General features: G+C 39.8%; 1 protein-coding gene across 4 annotated transcripts; it reads left to right on the top strand.

Annotated features, from left to right (window-relative positions):
* Window positions 1-523: 523 nt before the first annotated feature.
* Window positions 524-17,569, top strand: LOC117433288 (acetyl-coenzyme A synthetase, cytoplasmic-like). Of its 4 annotated transcripts, none has more exons than XM_059003892.1 (20): window positions 524-638; window positions 1,136-1,287; window positions 2,703-2,898; window positions 7,770-7,861; window positions 8,001-8,104; window positions 8,286-8,358; window positions 8,741-8,816; window positions 9,049-9,169; window positions 9,678-9,725; window positions 10,513-10,650; window positions 10,904-11,074; window positions 11,647-11,780; window positions 11,972-12,104; window positions 12,955-13,011; window positions 13,530-13,610; window positions 13,970-14,078; window positions 14,332-14,400; window positions 14,727-14,903; window positions 15,023-15,097; window positions 15,303-17,569. In XM_059003892.1, exons 2-20 carry the CDS (start codon window positions 1,161-1,163, stop codon window positions 15,422-15,424), a joined length of 2,103 nt encoding a protein of 700 aa, XP_058859875.1. In that variant the 5' UTR covers window positions 524-638; window positions 1,136-1,160; the 3' UTR covers window positions 15,425-17,569. The 4 variants fall into 4 exon arrangements, with proteins under 4 accessions (XP_058859875.1, XP_058859876.1, XP_058859877.1 ...); XM_059003893.1 differs by having other exon boundaries at window positions 524-1,287; window positions 15,303-15,457; window positions 16,252-17,569; XM_059003894.1 differs by having other exon boundaries at window positions 524-1,287; window positions 9,681-9,725.
* The last annotated feature ends 1,517 nt before the right edge of the window (window positions 17,570-19,086 follow it).

Below are 19,086 nucleotides of genomic sequence, written 5' to 3'. Positions count from 1 at the left end.
CCATCTCTACATGTAGGCAGTACTCAGTGCACGCTTCGTCATGCCATTTTGAATAAGCATTTTGCACCATACAGATACAGTTATAGTTACTGTGCTTTACCAAAGTATTCACTGTGCAGTTAAACAAAAAAATGACGAACGTGCTGCACACGAACAATATTTGCAGCCCATCCATCCTGCCCCACGTGCTGTTACTCGTAAAGGACATATTATTTATACTGTAGCAATACCAGACCGGTATTGCATCATAAACTACAGTGCTTCAGATATAAATAATAATAATCCGACAAGTCAGTAGAGAAGTCGAATAGAACCGGTGCTGCCATTTTCACAGTCACCGCTGAAGTGCACTGCACAATTTGAATATTGGGCGGCCTGTGTGTCAGGCATGGAATTGCAAAAACAAGTACTGGCCCTTTAAGAGACGTTTTAAAATTGGATCCGTCATCAGTAAACTCGCCGTTTGATTGGGAATAAGAAGTCACGCCCCTTTGAGGGCAGACGCCACAGTCTACCCACACTGTGTTCTGTGCTTCTGAGTTGAGACAGCGAGGGGTGGGGAATGGCACGGCTAAATTAAGAGACAACACTGCTGTTTAAAAAAACAGTTTCAGTCACAGACCTGCGTTCAGTACTGGGTTAGCTACTGCTTTGGCTCGTGTGCAAACTGTCTAGATCTATTAGTATTTTTTTTTTAAATGTGCCATATTTAAATATTGCTTTAAAAATAGCAAAATCGCAAAGAAAAAGCACACACATGTGGCCGTAACGTAAATCAGCCTTGTCAAGGGCATTTTGACAAGCGTGCACTTACTAGTTTTTTGTTGTAGAATATATTATTGTCGTATTTAAATTGCATATACATTATTTTCAGTGTATGTCTTTGGGTTTGCTCCCTGTAACCTTAGCGTAAGGTTTGCATTGTCTATTTTTTTATTCTTTTTAATTCTCGCCTGTTTTTTTTTTTTTAATACAAACAAGGAAGTGTTGTTTGGTGGGTTTTCTGTATGAACTTGGGCGCGTTTCTTTGTTAGAATTTTTTTTTATAACAACTACATATTTTATTAAAAGAGCCGCTGAATATCTTCAACTCCGTTGCAAAACATCCTTGTACGTTTTCTTCTTTTTAAAACAGAAAAGTAAAAAATTAAAAGCCAACAATGATTCCAAACTGCCTCCCCCAAGGAGACGTGTACCATGCATCAGAAGAACTGATCAAAGAAGCTCATGTGCCCAGCTTTCAAAAATACAAAGAACTTTACTTTAAATCAGTTGACAATCCTGAAGGTGAGTTGCATCTGCATTCGTATTAAGAACACTATATTCTAACGATCCACTTATTTAATGCTTTCTGTTTATTTATTTGTGGTTTTGCTTGTTGCTCTCGTAATAATAACAGTTATCGGAAATGCCTTTGAATTCAAACATATGCATTGGTCGTTCATTCAGAAGGGCAAATATTGCTGTGGGCCAGTGTTGAATGCTGGCACGGTGACTTTCGTAACGTGTCACAACCCGACCTAACTCCTGCTGGGCCCCCTCTACATTCGAAACGCTCACTTTGGACGCAAATTATGCAGGGGCTTTGAATGCGACCGTGATCCTCAACGTTTGTTTAAAAGAGTAATAATAAAGAGTGATTGTGAATATGGACTGTAGAGCTACAGTATACCTACATGCTGTTTGACTAAGCCTCGAGCGCTGTCTAGTGAGTGTAGGTGTTCTATGTAACAGTGCATGCCAAACATACATTGCACTTATTTACATGAGAGCTGGAGAGAAGAAATGTGAATTTGCATAACATCCTGTATATTAACCCACATGTTGATACAAACAGGCTAGCTCCCTTTCTCATACTGCAGATTGGTATAGAGTCAAACTACTAATAGAGATAGCCTTAGTTATACACTTAAAGGTCAGTTGTTTTTTTTTAAATCTAGGTAATGTACAATCCTTGGGTCATTTACTGATTACTTCCTAGGAAGCTATATCTTGATGGACATATTTTACATCAATCACTCAATCAGTAGCTGCTGTCTGTGAAGTCTAGGCCATTGAGAGAATCCTGGTAAACTGTATGTTTTTCTTTGTAAACCGTTGAGCTGTGTTGTCACTTTGAAGTGGGTTGTGAGTATTTGCATAGTATGATTATTGGTTCATTGAACATGGCAATAGTAATGTATGTATAAGATTGGTACTGTAGATCAGAGACTGCTAATCATCACACCTTTGTTGGCAACCTTATTTCATAGTTTCCCCTAAGCATAGTCTAGGTTTTTGTTTGTCACTTTCCAAGCAGTGTATTACATTCTTTTAAATGGTTATGATTACAGTAAGTGCAGCTCCCTGCATGTTCATTGTTTCACAGAACTTATTTTGATAATGCTAACAAGAGTGCCATGTCCCAAGCCGCATTTGGGCTGGGATCCCAGTTCTTTCAGGAAATTGCATTAGCCTCTAAATAGTGGCATGAAGCCAAAGGATATAACTGACCTTGATGTAACTTGAAGTGTTATTATTTCAATAGCAGTTTTTTAAAGAAGAAAACTCGCATGGTTAATCTGTAAAGATGAACGGCTCTTCTGTTAAGTCACAAGTGGGTTATACGTGCACGTCAAACCTGACGTGGTCAGAGTAAGATCTTCACTGTTCTTGTACTCCCATAGGCGCCTATCTCAAAGATTTGTGCTTGTTTCATGCAGAGTTCTGGGGTGACATTGCCAAAGAATTCTACTGGAAAAGCAAGCACAGAGGTCAGTTCCTGGATTATAACTTCGATGTGACGAAAGGAAAAATCTACATCAAATGCATGGAAGGAGCCACGACCAACATCTGCTACAATGTCCTGGATAGGAACGTCAAGGAGAGAAAGCTTGGGGATAAGATAGCGTTCTTGTGGTAGGTAGTCAGGGTTTAATGCATTTGATTCATAGGCAACATTTGAATGGTAATGTTGAGGGACAACCTATGAGGCTGGTTTACTGTCTATATTTAACCTTGTTGACAACTGCTGTCCTATCTGTGGGGCTACCACATAGGTGCTTGTGTGTCTGTTCATTGCATCCGTTGGGCAGTGAGCGTGAATGCATTTCTTGCATCTTTTAACATGACCGCTTATTCAGCAGTGTTGCAACACATACATTGCATGCAAATACCTACAATAGAAGAGAATAAACAATACAAACTAGGACTAGTATTGCATATACAGCAAAAAAACAAATTGTAATCCCATTGGTTTCATTGGCTTGTCAATAAACAGCAAAAACATTTATACTTCATATATACTATATTGTTAGCTTCTGATGTGCAGTATGAATTCAGGAAAGTTAAAGGAGATGATAGACCAGAACATTGTGCAAGTGCCTTCCAGGGCTGTCAAGATCATTTATTTTTGCCTAGCAAACAATGCTGGAGTAGAATGCTCAAGGGAGGGACCATTCCATCAAGACATCATGCATATTGATGGAATTCAATGGATTTCTCAGCCAGATTTAATGCAGCTTTTATGCTCCTTTTGACTTTCTACAAATTAAAGGTTGCTTTTTCTTACAAAGCACACTTGTTTGTTTCCCTGTTTTAGAGATACCTGTTAAAGGTGTAGTAACCAAGCTTTTAAAAACAGTTTCTCAACTAATTTATAACAGTTCAGTAGATGCACTTCCTGTGCAGCAGGTGTTAGGACGCCACAGAGTCCCCAACAGTTTGTAGGGTCATAATACCTGTTGCAGTGTGGTGGCAGGATAAATGGGAGAATGCAAGTGAAAATGAAGTCTGGGCAACTGGTAAAAATGGTAAAGTAATGGCCCGGGAGCTGTCATAACATTATACACATAAGAGGTAAGAACGTGTGACAGTTTGTTTCAAAAAACACTTTTTAGTATCAGATGTAGAGGTTATGTACAAGTGTATAGAGGCAGGTGTCCCAAGCAGTGCTGTTGATGTGACGACAGGTTCACCGCAGGCAGAACAAGTAGTGCTGTAAATAGCCGCAGGGAGAATACCATTTGGACTCTTTTAGTGTTGAAGGGCTTTCACAAAGCACAGTTCTGAAATGGTTGGCTGTAGCTCCAGTGGGAGGAGGTTGGTTGACAGTTTTCGCGGTATGTCCTTGAGGGGGGTGTATGTATTAGGATTCCAAGGGGAACTGTTAATCAACTGAGTAGAGGACCTGCCTCTGAAAATGGAGTGTGTTTCTAATGTGCTTGGTCATCGGACTGCACTTTTATTAATCAACTAATAGGGGAGAAGCCCATAGAAGATATGACCTAATGATACATTGGTTGCTAAGGACGACTTGTGTTCCAATTTATTTTAACCCCTGTTGTACCAATAGTGTCAATCAATGCACTTGCTTAGATTGGCAAATATGGGACGTTATTTGATTTTACTGTGCTGGCTAAAGACCTTGTAATAGTGAACACCTATTTTCCACTGTGCTGTAATCATAAAGCACACTTCATTTAGTAAGAAATTATGCAGTTAGAACACTGTCTGTAATTGCTGTACACCTGTGTTGTATGTTACTTTTAGCTATTGAACTTTAATGAAGGGGAAAAAAGGTAGAGAGGGAAATGGATTGCATTGGTGTTGAAGGAGCATCCTATACAGATGCTGTGTTTGTTGGCTCGAATTTATACAGTAATTGCATTTGCTGTAAATGAAATCAAACAGAATACTGAAAGGTTTCTTATTTTTGGCATAGAGGCATCTGCTTAGTTTTAAAATCAGATAAACTAATTGCACAGAAGGAATCGCCACACAGGCTCTTGTGATTAATACAATTCTGTCTGTGAAGTAGGCCGACCGCATAGATCAATACTGATGATTAACGTGAAGCAGTAATGGATCTCGACAGAGCCAGAGTCCTTTTTAGTTTGGATGTAATTAGTAGTACACTATACTTGAAGCCTTTATATATAAAAAAGAGTTGATATAAATATCAGATTTTTTAGACTCTGTTGCCTTCCAAGCTCTGCAGAGGCGCTGGTAGCCACCTCACTCCAAGACCTTTCCATCACAGACTGGCAGATTCCTTGTTTGTCTTCTAAACTTTGGTTTGAAGATAACAGATAAACCTGCTCAGGGAAGGAAACAAGCGTTGTTTTGGAAATACCCCTTTGTAACTGCTTGTGTGTGGTACTGTGGATTGGAGGTGGTTCTGTATTGTTTGTGATGGAAACAGTGTCAGGTGAGGCTATTCCCATGTAATGTGCTGTTTACATTGCTTATCTGACAGATATACACAACCCTCCACCCAACCCTTGCCTTAATGAACACTATCTTTTATTTAAAAGCTGTTACAATGGGTTTTTGCCTTAAGGTGTAAAGGAGAATTAATAATGGATTCGCTTTTCTTGAAAGATGTTTTCTGCTGCTGAATTACAGTCTGAAAGATTAGTTGGGAAATGATCCGGACAGATTAGACCTGTGCACAGTGGTACGCTTAGGACAAGCAGTGAAATACAGATCTGACAGTGTGTTGTGTAGGACACTTTAGTTTGTGCAATGTACTGTATATCGATCCAGCAGCCAAAGAATGGTTTACTGACACTTGTGAGCAGTAAACCATGAAACCTTTCTACTGTCCTATTCATTTCTATTTCTAAATTTATAATGAGGGATTCTGACAACACAGATTAAAAAAAAAAAAATTAAGGATGCCCCAATATAGCAAAACAAAAGAGTACTTTTTGTTAAAACCAGAAAGAACTGGTGAATTCATTTTGCAGAATAACACAGATTATGTAGTCCTATACGAAAAGCCGGAATCGTTTTTAAAAAACAAACACTGAAAAGAGAAGAAATAAAAACAAATTTGTCAACTTCAAGGTATACTTTAATTATTACAGCACGTGATGAAACCCAGTTTGTGCCAGTCCCCAACACGTTCCCTCGATGTACTGTAGGTTTGTTTGTGGATATCCGCACTGTAAAAACTGAAAGCTGGCTAGAAGCTCATATTTTCAGCCCCTGTTTGTTTGGATGCTCCACTATGAGTTTAAACTCGAACAAAATAAGGCTGTGGTCAACCTAAGCATGCTTTCATTAACTGCTGTAATGGCAGATTAAATTTATCAGGAAGAACAGTTCTAATGATGAAGCTCAAATGGCTGCAGAACTGGTCTTATTTAGAGAGTTCTGCAAGCTTTCAGTTTGTTGTTTTAAATAACATCTCAAAGTACATGGTGTGTAAATCTCCTGAGATTTACAACCACACTGGCACACAGAAGATTATGAAAGAATTTCAGGACTCCTGCTCTGTTTGGAATGAACCCATTCCAGCTACAGTATTGTAATGCTTGAGGGATTTCACATCTGAAAGGTCTGTATTTAGTAAGACTCCGTTTGAATAGCGTTTTGAGCCATTGCAGGTTTTACCAACTGATTGGTAAGGCTTGCCCAAACATTAGAAGTCACCGGCCCAGCAAAAAACTGCAATGTAATGGGTTTTATTTGCATTCCTGCCTAATGTGATTGTTCTTTTGTAGGATAGTTTAATGGGTTAAATAATATCAGCAAAAGTGACACTCTGCAATGTTTGAGTGTTCTATTAACTTGGTTGCCGTTTAGATCATTTTCAGCCCCTGTGTGGCTTTCAGACTGTGTCTGTGGTCCTTCTGTCTGAAGGTTCTGCCCTTTAACATGGTCCTACAGCCCACACCTCCTCTGCCAAGAATGTTGAGACACATTTTAATGCTGACTGCAGAGTTACTGCCAACAGACTTGTTTTGCTTTTTGTGTGTGTTTTGCATTTGCATGCTATTAAAAACCTTAATCTGAATATGAATTACGGCATGCCCCTGGAGCAGGCTGTTTAAATAAACAGCTGCTTACAGTAATGTATGCTTTTTTTTACTCTTGGGCAACAAGTCAGTTCGATTATGTTTCTGTCTTGTGTGTTCTTTAAACTAATTACAGTAATACATTATCAATCCAAGATGCAATTTTGCATCCAGAACCAAATAGAGTAGGTCAGTATGTCCTCCCCCTCCTGCATTTATCTGTGCATCTACAGTACCAAGCTGTGCACAGATTAGAAGGTATGCATTGGTTCCAGTGTTTGTAAGGAGTGGCGTGCAGCATTGGAAATGGAAGAGTCCCTATGCTTGTGGAGGTATTGGATACATAACTCAGAGAAACAAGGTTTAACTTGTTCTTTGCGAGCTGCTGCTTCCTATTTTGAGAAGGTTGTGGTGCATTAAAGTAATTTATTTTAATACGGTAATTGCCACCAAGACAATACGATGATGTGAGATTAAAAAATGTCCATTCCAGTGACCCTGGTAATTTATTCCACACACAACCACGATCACAAGATCTGCCTAGTTAAATTGTAATATTAATTTGGTTGAAATAATCTCATTTGTTACTTTGATTGCCCCTAGATTTCTAATGATAGCGATTTTAATTGATTTTTTTAAAAACCCTTTTGTGTCCTTTTTTTAAGACCCTTTTAAACCCTTTCCATTGCTTTATAAATGTGCATCCTCATATTTGGCTGTCATGCATTTGCATCTTCCATATAAAGAATAGAATAGCTTGTTTTTTTTATCCTTTCCCAAGCCTGCTTCAGGCTTTGAGAGTCAGAATGGAACTTGGATGTTGAGAATGTCCTAAGCAAGAGGAACAATAGGAAAGGCTAAGCAAGGATAACAGTAGTGTGCTACAGAATCCAGTCCTGTTTGTTTGCAGCTGGGATTCACCTGTCTTGTGTTGTGTTCTTGGCTTATCGCTGCTAATGAGGTCTGTTTTCATTTGTCTTTCTCCAGGGAAGGAAATGAACCGGGAGATGAGATGAAAATCACCTACCGAGAACTGCTGCTGCAGGTGTGCAGATTCGCAAATGTGTTGAGATCGCAAGGTACTTGAAGACTTAACTACTGTTTAACTGAGTGTGTAAATGTTATGGCTACCATGTGCACTTAAAGATTTCACAATTCTACTTTTGTTTTAGTTTTTAGAATGTTTTTTTTAATACATGTGAACTGCATTCTGTTAAGGGGTGAAGAAGGGTGACCGAGTCTCAATCTACATGCCCATGATTGTGGAACTGGTGGTTGCCATGTTAGCCTGTGCCCGAATCGGAGCAGTGCACTCCATTGTGGTGAGACACAGTCATTTTCATTAAAAGTAACTACAGTATTACGTAAACAGCTTCTAATTAGAAAAATAAAATTTAAACAAAAGGGACCAACATTGGGCAGATTTGGTGGTTCCTCTATAAGGGAAAACGCTCATGAAATGCGCTTTGTTGTGTGTTACTGCAATTCCGTTTTCTTTTGCAGTTTGCAGGATTTTCTGCAGAATCTCTATGTGAACGAATCTTGGATTCAAACTGTGCCCTGCTCATCACTGCTGGTAAATAACTTTCAAATTGTGGGAGTGATTTTAAATGAGGGGTGCTTTTTCATGATAGGAATTTACTGTGGCCTTTCTAAATACAGTTAATCGTCTTTTAATTTGTATTTGTAACAAAGGAGTTAAAATCTGTAGCCTCTCGACCACCAACATATTCAGTGTCCTAGAGAGCCTATAAATACCAACGTATTGTGATGTTTAATGAATGCTCTACGAGTTATTCATACTGAATGTTGAGAATCTTTTTCTTGGATGACTTTCTTTATTGAACATAATAAACTGCCTGGACCCCATTTTGTACCCCTGTATATTTTCAGACTGAACCAACCACAAAGTACAAATGTATTGTGGTCAGATACTAACTTCTCTCCTTTTATTTCAGATGGGTTTTACAGAGGCGATAAACTAATTAACTTGAAGCTGATAGCTGATGAAGCACTCCAGAAATGTAAAGAAAAGTAAGCATCGTTTGCGAGAAGTTGTGTCCTTCAAAAAGACCCCTGTTAAAATGGAGCAATATACATTTAAGTTAGTGACAAGACTGAAGAAAAAAAAATATTCGTTCAAATTGGAAATTCAGTAATGGTCTTTAGTGTCCGATTAGCATTGTAATTCCATGTTATTCCAGATGTATGGACCCTGCCACTCTCCCAAGGGGGATAAAGCAGCACATTGTGATTTTGGTTTCAGAAATCTCCCAGTGAAGAAGTGCATTGTGGTAAAGCACCTTTGTAAAGAGGAGGTCAGCTGGGACGGGTCATCATGCTGCTCACAGTCCCCTCCGACCAAGAGAGTCTGTCACAGCGTGCAGGTGAGGGGGGGATCGGTAGGGGAAAGAGAGTTAAGACATCACTGCATGGCCTGGGTTCAAAGCCAGCTCGGGTGACGAGTACAGAGGTCTGATTTTGTGCTGTTTCTTTAGCTTTACACTATAACACAATAAACATGTGTCTGTATAATGTGGTTTCCACCTCCAGTGAATCTAATAGCATTAAAGATGTTGTTTTTACTTAACAAAAAACCTGTTCTGCAACTTGTCTGTAAGTTGCTTCCCTTTATTAACTTGTAACACTTTGTGAAGGTACATTGGAGTTCCTTATTAAACACTTATTCTGTTAGGAGCTGCATGCTACAGTGGCATTTCTTTCCCTTCGCAATCCATTTACATTTTTATTTTGCAAAGGGGAGAGGTGGGTTTAGGGATGTTTATTCTATACATTATCATACTTTGATTTTAATCCTAGCCTTTTGATTTGTGGTACTTCATTTTACCACTCATCAATTTAATTTGAGTAATCATCTTTTAATTAACGTTTTAGCAGGAGAAACTGAGTGAGAAAGTAAAGAAAGTCTGCCCCAAACCCCAGGTATTTCTTTTTACATTTTTTTATTTTATTTTTTAATTCTAACTTTGGGGAGGTACAGTCAGTCTTGCCCTAACCATGACCGCTTCTCTGAAGACTAGGTATAGCTTCATTATCGCTTCTCCCTCACCCATGTAGTGGTGGTGTTGTAATCTAACCCCTTAACATTCAACCACTTTTGACAAGACAAGTAAAATGCCATCTGTTTACACTCCTCTGCTTTCCACTCAAGAGTGTTGCACAGATTAATGACAGCCTTCAAACTAATTTACCCCCAAAATTAAATTTGCTATAGTCAAACCGTCTGCCTTTTTGATAAAGCAGTGTGACAGAAATATAAACTATGGAAGGACGCACACTTTGTAAATCATCATCAAGCAGATGAAATAACCACTCCTGAAATGGTTTTCCAAATGAGCGTGTTGCATGCTTTTTGTTGATTTTGATACCTGTGTTAATATTGTATTAATACAGTACTAACAATAACTATTATTACTGTTTAGTTTTGTATTTATTTTAGGAGATTATGCTATGTTAGCTTATTCCCATGTCAGACAAGACCCCTGTACAACACTGCGTTTCCCCTAAGCCTGAATAATTACAAATGTATTATTATTTTTTAAATTTAGTTGTTTTACTCGACATACAAATGAACGAAACACAATACAGTGGAAAGGTGTCCGAAACAGAGCTGGTTTCTTAATGTTAAGGCTGCTGTTCACATCATTGAATTAAAACCCCATTGCACAGTGTATTCAGCTCTGTGTATTAAGCGGTTGATGCACTCCAGGTTCCCTGGAACCCGGACGTTGACCTGTGTTGGCACAAGCTGATGAAAGACGCTTCTGAAGAGTGCGATCCTGAATGGTGCGATTCAGAGGACCCCCTCTTTGTACTGTACACCAGCGGCTCGACTGGTAAGCCGAAGGTAGGTGTCCTCCCTTTGTGACGAGAAGTAATAGAACATGGCTTCTTTTTAGTATTACTACAGCATTAAAGCAAATCCATAAAAGAAATAATCAATATTGCAATATTATTTATTTCCTTTTCCATGTATGGCATACATTGGCAGTCATTTCCGGATTCTTTTTAATTTAATAAAAGAGCTGTGTGTGGTGTGGTCTGTGCTGTGGGTTGCACTTGCTTGCTGAAATAGATGTATGTCTTTCTTTCTGTTCCAGGGTGTACTGCACACAGTGGGAGGATACCTCCTGTACACCGCGGCCACGTTTAAGTATGTGTTTGACTATCAGCCTGATGATGTATACTGGTGCACCGCTGATATCGGGTGGATCACAGGGCACTCCTACATCACGTACGGACCCCTCGCCAATGGGGCTACCAGCGTGCTGGTGAGTGCACCTTGAGAATGCAGTGCCCCCCCCACGGTCCTCTTCAATTCCACACTGAATTAGAAACCTCAGCCGGCCATCAGGAAGCTGCAGTCCAGGGCACTGCCACAAAGTAAATGACTGCAGGATATTGAGCATGTTTAGATTAAAAAAAAAGAGAGAGAAGGTAAATACATCTGTAGCTGTTTATTTGTTTCTAGCTGCAATAAAATCCTGATTATCCTGATTGCGTGGTCAACTACCAGACAGTACAAAAAACTTTATATAGGCTTGCTACATTCTTTTAGTTCCGCCTTCTGTGAACTCAGCTTTTAATATAAAGTAAGCCTTGTTATTTTTTGTTGTGATTTATTAGCTCTATTTCAGCAGAAATGAAACCACATATAAATGTTTGTTTAATCTGTTTCACTGTGATGGCGATCTCAATTTACAAGCCTAAAAGTGTTTAGGTTTCCGTTGAACGGGTCAAGCGGTCATTTTTTCTGCATAAACCAGTCGTTCAAACAGCAGTGGCCTTTCATTTCTACTATGATTGGTGCACATCTAAGATCTGTTTTATTTTTCTCCCTCAGTTCGAAGGCCTCCCCACCTATCCAGATGTGAGTCGACTCTGGGAGATTGTAGACAAGTACAAAGTCACTAAGTTCTACACCGCCCCCACTGCCATCCGGTTACTCATGAAGTCTGGAAATGAGCCTGTCCAAAAGTAAGAGCATATTTAAAAAGATCAAATAAATTAGAAAGAAAAAAAACTCATTTAAATATACGTACTTGCATATGGTAATATCCTCTGTCGCGTAGCCTTCCTGTGTTTTTGGTTTATTTTCAGTAAGATTGAAGTTGCAGCCAACTTTTTTTTTTTATATAATTGTAATTTGTTTTATTTCTGTGTCTCAGATACAGTCGCAAGTCGCTGAAGATCCTGGGGACGGTCGGGGAGCCCATTAATCCTGAGGCCTGGCTGTGGTACTACAACATTGTGGGGGATAAAAGGTGCCCTGTCGTGGACACTTTCTGGCAGACCGAGACTGTGAGTGTGGGGAGGGGAGGGGAGAGATGTACACTTCTTGTTTTGTCAGTCAAACTATAAAATACTTACTTGTTAAAGGCCAGAAAACTTTAAATTAAATTAGATTAGTGGGAACCTAATTTATCCATACTAGCTAGTACTGAACAATGACAGGTCTAAATTGTAGTAAATGTTTCTATAGTAAATACAAGAGGTATAGAGGTCCTTCTTGCTGGGTTCAGAAGTGAAACACTGATTCATGTTTGTGTTACTTTCGTTGTTGAGTATTACAATGTATTGTTCGCTAGTCTTTCAGATCACTAAATAGATTGAAGCTGATACAAGATGCAGGAGACATTTAAACGTTTTGTTTCTGCCTTGCAAGGCAATTGATGACCTCTGACCTGTCTAGTTGAGTGAGCACCTTACTCCGTATGTCCCTTAGGCTTAGATCAGCAAATTCAGCTCTCTTGGTAGTCCTTAGATTTTGATTAAAGAACTCTAAAGAGCGTTTAGCTGCTGTGTTCTTCAGCTCTGGAATTCTCCTCTCAGTATAATTAGGAGTGCTGAGCTGGCTCATTTTTGAAGGTATTTTTGAGAAGGCTTTTGTTTAAGCTTTGTAGGAACTATTTTTGTCAAGCGTCCCGGGATCCCTCTGCATGAAGGATGCTCTGTATGTGTAATTGGTGTGGTATACACAAAGACTATGCAGTTGGCCTTTCTATTTCCACGTTCACTAAGTTTAAATGTCCCTCTCATGCTGTCGGTGATGAGACAGCTGCTGAGGGAAGCAGAGCTCATGACCTCATAACCTCAGACCTGCATCATGCCCCTGGTGCAGGCGGTGCTAACCAAGCTGCGTGTTTTTTAGGGAGGCCATGTGATGACTCCTCTTCCTGCTGCCACGCCCATGAAACCAGGGTCAGCGGTAAGTTTCTTTTTATCTTTGAAATGCCAGCTTTTCGCAGTTGCCTGTAAAAACCCTGTGTGGGTTCCAGTGATAAACGGGTGGTGTCAAATAGTTATATCTTTACAGGACTAGGATAGTAATCTCCTGTTTCATTTCGATTTTTGACCTCTTGACCTACCTCAAACTGGAACCCCTCTAGGCGCATGGCATTATGGGTTACTGTGCAAAGGTCTGCTGTCCTTTTAATTCAGCTGCATGCCATTCAAACGGCACAGTCTCTAACTACGGCTCCTGCTGCACTATAAAGGGGCAGTGCCAGGGGCTTGTGTTTTGTAAAAAGCGGCACGATGCTCAAAAGGTCAGTTTAGCATTGAAAGGTTCAGCACTGCATTTCCACTGTAGCATTGCATCATTAACCTTGGTTCAGGAGTCCGAACACTCCGTATTTAGATCTCAGTATTGTCTTTGTTTTGTATTCCTTGTGTGGTGTGTTTCTGAGCTCTTTTGAAAAGCAGCGGTGCCCTATTGTTTTCCAGACATTCCCTTTCTTTGGAGTGGTTCCTGCCATCCTCAATGAATCTGGGGAGGAGCTGGAAGGAGAAGCTGAAGGATATCTGGTAATCTGATTAGGAATTATTGCTTTGGAACATGGGGGGTGGGAATCCTTTTGCAGTGTCTTTTCAAGTGTACAGGTGGAGCTATTAATTATGTATGGCCACCCCTGGTGTATAATTCTGGCCCACTCTGTATCTGTGGAGAGGAAATCATGGTATTGGGAGCTTTTAGTATGTTTACACTTGAGATCAGTTTGAGCTCTTTTTATTCAAGCCTGTATGTACTTTACATACAGAAATGAAGGATGTAAACTCGACAGGCCTAAGGTTTCCTGTTTATCAGCACCCCCTACTGGATGAATACATCATTGCACTTTTTTCAAAGTCTTTTTCATTGATTTTGTTCTTGCCCATTGCCGCAGGTGTTCAAGCAGCCATGGCCCGGAGTGATGAGGACAGTCTATGGTAACCACCAGCGGTTTGAGACCACCTACTTCAAGAAATTCCCAGGGTACTATGTTACAGGAGATGGTAAGAATGGGGAGGGAAATGGTTTGGAGACCTTTAAGTTCATGCAGTAAACTTTTCCAGATGTTGAGGGATATTATTTGGAGCGATTGCATGTCCTCAATACTGCGTACACCAGCACCAATCTGCTGTAGTCCCACTGGGATAACGTTGTGTCTGCTGTCCATCAAAGTGCGGCTGTAAAAAGCCAAGGTTTATCAAATTGTTTTTCTTTTGTTAAGTAGCTAATGAAATGTGTTTTTTTTATTTTCTTCAGGCTGTAGGAGGGATAAGGATGGATACTACTGGATTACTGGCAGGATAGACGACATGCTGAATGTTTCTGGTGAGTCACCGGGACTGCTTGAAAGTCGTGAGCGATTGCTTTTCTGACACGGACTCTGCACTACTGCAGTGTTCATTTGTTTGGTCTTTCAGCAGGTTTTCCTTTGTCAGTGAAGCTCTGGTTTCAGAACGTATATGTGTGAAAGACCAATAAATAATACAAATCTATGAAATCATTAAAATGGGTCTCTCCACTGGGCTTGATGTGTTTTTACAGATTTTTATTTGAATGTTGATCTAAAGCAATGGTGGGATTTGGATCCGTCACTGTTTAGATCATCCCATGTCAGCCTCTGAAGCATGTGTTTAGCTCTGTCCTGCGTTCAGGTCACTTGCTGAGCACTGCGGAGGTGGAGTCTGCGCTGGTTGAGCACTCAGCGGTGGCAGAGGCGGCCGTCGTCAGCCACCCACACGACGTCAAGGGGGAGTGTCTTTACTGCTTCGTGACGCTGAAAGATGGGCAAGAGTTCACCAAAGCACTGGAGGCCGGGCTCAGAAAACAAGGTAGATTATCGAACACATGTTCGAACTACCTGTAGAGAAAGCATCTCGTATCCAAAATGTTTTTTGTTGTCCTATGAATTTATCGTACCTAAACAGCATTTAATTTTTTTTTTTTTCAGTCCGAGAAAAGATTGGACCCATTGCGACCCCCGACTATATACAAAACGCACCTGGATTACCCAAAACACGGTCTGGTAGGTGTTAAATACCTGTTATATATTTAAGTAATCAATATAAATACTTTTTTTTATTAAAAGCCTATTTTTATATTCATATTTTAAAATCAATATACATTAGAAATGAGGAATACAAATGTTTGGATCCAGTAAACCAAAGGTGAGTACGTAAAAAAGGGAGCTGTAAGGATAAAGTAAACTTTGTGCTTGTTCTTACTTGTAGGCAAGATCATGAGGAGAGTATTGCGAAAGATTGCCCGGAATGACAAGGACCTGGGCGACATCTCCACACTCGCTGATCCTACAGTTATAGAACAGCTCTTCAACAGCCGCTGTGTGCTGTAATCACAGCATTTACTGTCGATTTGTAAAGCTACGGTAATCGCAGCCTTACTGCTGTTTGTAAAGCTACATTAAGAAGGGAAGGGTTGCACAAAATGTGAAGATTTTAAATTTTTAAAAACTAATTTTTCTGCTCATGTTAGACTACAAAGAGGCCTGGAGAATTCATTTCTGTGTTTTATTTTTTTTCTTTGTTAAGCAGTTTGTAAAGATCCTACAAAGACGGGATCGGTGCGTAATTAAAACGTCTTTATATTACCATTTCAACACTAAAAAGCTATAGGAATGAAATGCATTGTGTCTTGTACTGCAAGTTATAAAAATGTTTGGATATATAATGATTCCTAAGACTGTATTACCAGTCTGCTGCATCTTCCTTAGACCTCTTTACTGGTCTGTCGTATTGAAACAGTTCACTTGCCAAAAATAGATGTTCCCCTACTGCCTTTTCCACCTTGATCCTGGTGATCGTATCCATGGTTTCTCTGGGTGTGAACTGAAAGGGATTACTGGATGAACATGTTTTTCTAGGAGGCTGTGTGGTCCAGTGGTTAAAGAAAAGGGCTTGTAACCAGGAGGTCCCTGGTTCAAATCCCTGGTTCAAATCCCTTGGTCACCCTTGTTTTACTTACAATGAGTATCTTGTATCATACCTATCGATTGTGACAGTGAATGTTTTGATTTTATTTTAGCGATTCAAACGCACTTATGGTTATGGAAAAGGAGGCTTTGTAAATTGTGAATTTATAAACCTGATCGTATCAAAGTGTAAAATGTGCACCCTTTCTTTCTTTCTTTCTTTCTTTCTTTCTGTCCATCTTCTGATGCAGGGAGAAAAGAAAGTGCATTACATTAGAAGCTTGCAGTGTCATCTGGTTGAATAGAAACATTAATTATACCATGTATTAACAGCAGGGGGCAGCAGAAACGCAGTTTCAACAGCGACAATGCGAGTAAAACAATTGAACCAGTCAGGAGTCAGAGGTTGAATTCCCAGGTTTTTTTCTTTCAACCCTACCTTACAACAACAGACAAACTAACGTGTAACTGGATCTGTGTGATTGGAAACGACTGGACTGGAGCAGTGCTAGGAATCTGCCCTTGGAGCAGCACACACCAGTCATTGGAATTGAACACTCCACAGCAAGCAGGTGCTGGTCAGTGGTGTTGATTGAGGCGATTCACCATTCCAATTGAAGAGTAATCAGATCGCGCCGCTCGACTTCACAAACTGGATTGAACTCCGGCACTATCGGACTTTGTGCTTTTATATTTTCCCCAGTCTGTCTCAAAAGTAAGGACCGGTTTATTCTATGTAAGAGTACTGGATTATGGGTTAAATAGGATAGAAGGCAAATTTGTATTTGTGTCTTGGATGTATCTAAAATTTACCACAAACATGTACATTTCAACCTACTGTAGTAAAGTAATGTTCTGAACAGCGTGCAACTTTTTGAATGTGTGAAAACAGATATTTTGGTTTGTAGGTTGTGGTTTTTAACAACAGGTATATTTGTGGAATGTTTGTGTGTGTGCGGGTATTTAAGAAATCAGTTTTAATTAATACATTGTGTAATACATTTTTGGTCTGTCAGTACTATGTGGCTATGTGTTAAACAATGATAAATGTAATTTCTGTAATCGTTCTGTTTGATCACGCACAGTCCCCTCATACAGTATGAGAATCCAATGTAAAAATGCAAGCTTCATAATAAGGATGGCAACTTTTTATTCCTCTATCAGTTCAAGCAAGTAGTAGAAGCTCACGTTCCTGTAGTTGAGTCAAAGCAACAACCTCGTATCAATCCTAAATTCAAGAATTTAAGCAAAGAGGCTTCTTTTTATGAATAGTTGAGCTACTGTGGCTTTTGATGTAAAAAACAAGATGTGTGCTAGTGGTATATAGTTATTACCAGGGCATAAATAATGGTTTGAGCTGACTTCATGCGTAATAATTAATCGCAAATGTGGTTTTGTTTTTAGCTTTTCTGTTAATGCTATGTGTGATAAACCAGTTTTTCCCCATTGTGTACCACTGTATTAAAAAATACAAGCAATGTAAAAGAGAAATTGTGCCTGAGGATATGGAAAATCAAACGTTTGTATTCTTGATTTTTGTAAATTTAAAATAAATGTTAATGAAATGTATGGTATACTGTGTTATTATTATTATTATTTATTATTATTTTAAAATATGTGTTCTCAGTTAATACACAACAAACGCTATGCAACACAATACAAGTAGGACTATTACCAATCCCTACATCAACCACAAGATGGGGCTATTGAAGTTAGAAAGCCATCCACACCGATGTGAGACTGCTGTTCCAGTCCTGCTGGTAGCAGAATAGATGGATTTCCACAGCTGTATTGCCTCGGACCCGCCAAAGGGATGGCTGGTGATGGACATGTAGATACAATAGCATTCTTCAGTAGATTGCACGTCCAGCAGGGACTACAATGTATGCTCAGCTGCTCCAATGCTTAAATGATTGATTAAGCTTGCCCTCGCGTGTCTGCAAAAAAAAAAAAAAGCATTTAAAAAAAGATCTTGTGTTCTTGAATGTTTTGATCTTCACAATAGAACAGAGTGGTTGAGCTTCCCATATACCCCTAACGGTTAGGGTGCGGGTATATGGGAAACTCAACCACTCTATTCTATCATTTCTGAGGCCTAACCCATATATGCTTTCCTCAGGAATGGTTCTGTAAGTGCAAGCCCTTCTGCCTGCTTTGAAAGTGCAGGGATTGTATTCTTACCCGGTTCAGTAGCCACACCTGTTGCAGTGATAGTCCTTGTCGGAGAATAAGGTTATTGCATGTCCTCCTCTGTAAAACCCCCTCGCATGCCTTGCTTGTGTTCTCCTTGTGCATTGAATAACAGCATTCATGGTGCCAGTGTGTTTACGACCCAATGAAAATGCGGCCACTGTTTATTATTGAACATCTGAAGAGACTGAGAATGCAAACTCCCCAAATAAGAAAGGACACGTCTTACCTAGACTATTAGTAACTATTATTGGCATAGATACTGGAACACCATTTGCATTTTCACATAAAACTTTAGCCCTGGAACTTCCTTATTTCAAGGCCTCTGGATTTGAATCCTCTTTCACTTGCGTACGTTTGAATTACGTTTTGCAAAAGACCTTTGTTGTAACAAATTATTTCTAAATACAGTTTCATATGAAAATCACAGAATTCTCATTGTTAACAATCTTCAGTTTATGAGTGCAAAAGGGGTAACATAGACAATCGAAACATATTGAACCCTGTCAGTTAAGCAGTACAGTACGTGTAATGCGGCTGCACCTGTTTCAAACCTGCGTCTAATCTCGCTGCACTGCATCCTTTCCTTCAATGCAGTAACAGGATGCCAGCGACAACTGTGGCGTGACCTTGGAGTCTGGTACCAGCCAGCTGCCGATTGTGTTTGACCCAGCGAGGGGGATGGGGGGGGGGTTATCTGGTGAGAAAATACAGAGTAACAATACCCAGTGCACGTGTGAGGAGCCAATCTTGTAAACTGCTTAGGGCTTTGCTTAAGAACATTTTGCATGATGTTTCAAAGCAAGGTTTTCCCCCCTGCACCAGAGTGGAGTGATGTAACCGGCCTGTTATCTCTTTATGTCTCTGTCTCTCTCACATGACAAGGTTTCTAAAGG

The sequence above is a fragment of the Acipenser ruthenus genome, chromosome 29, assembly GCF_902713425.1.
Source record: "Acipenser ruthenus chromosome 29, fAciRut3.2 maternal haplotype, whole genome shotgun sequence".
NCBI classification, from domain to species: Eukaryota; Metazoa; Chordata; class Actinopteri; order Acipenseriformes; family Acipenseridae; genus Acipenser; species Acipenser ruthenus.
This window is presented reverse-complemented; position numbering and strand designations above follow the sequence as displayed.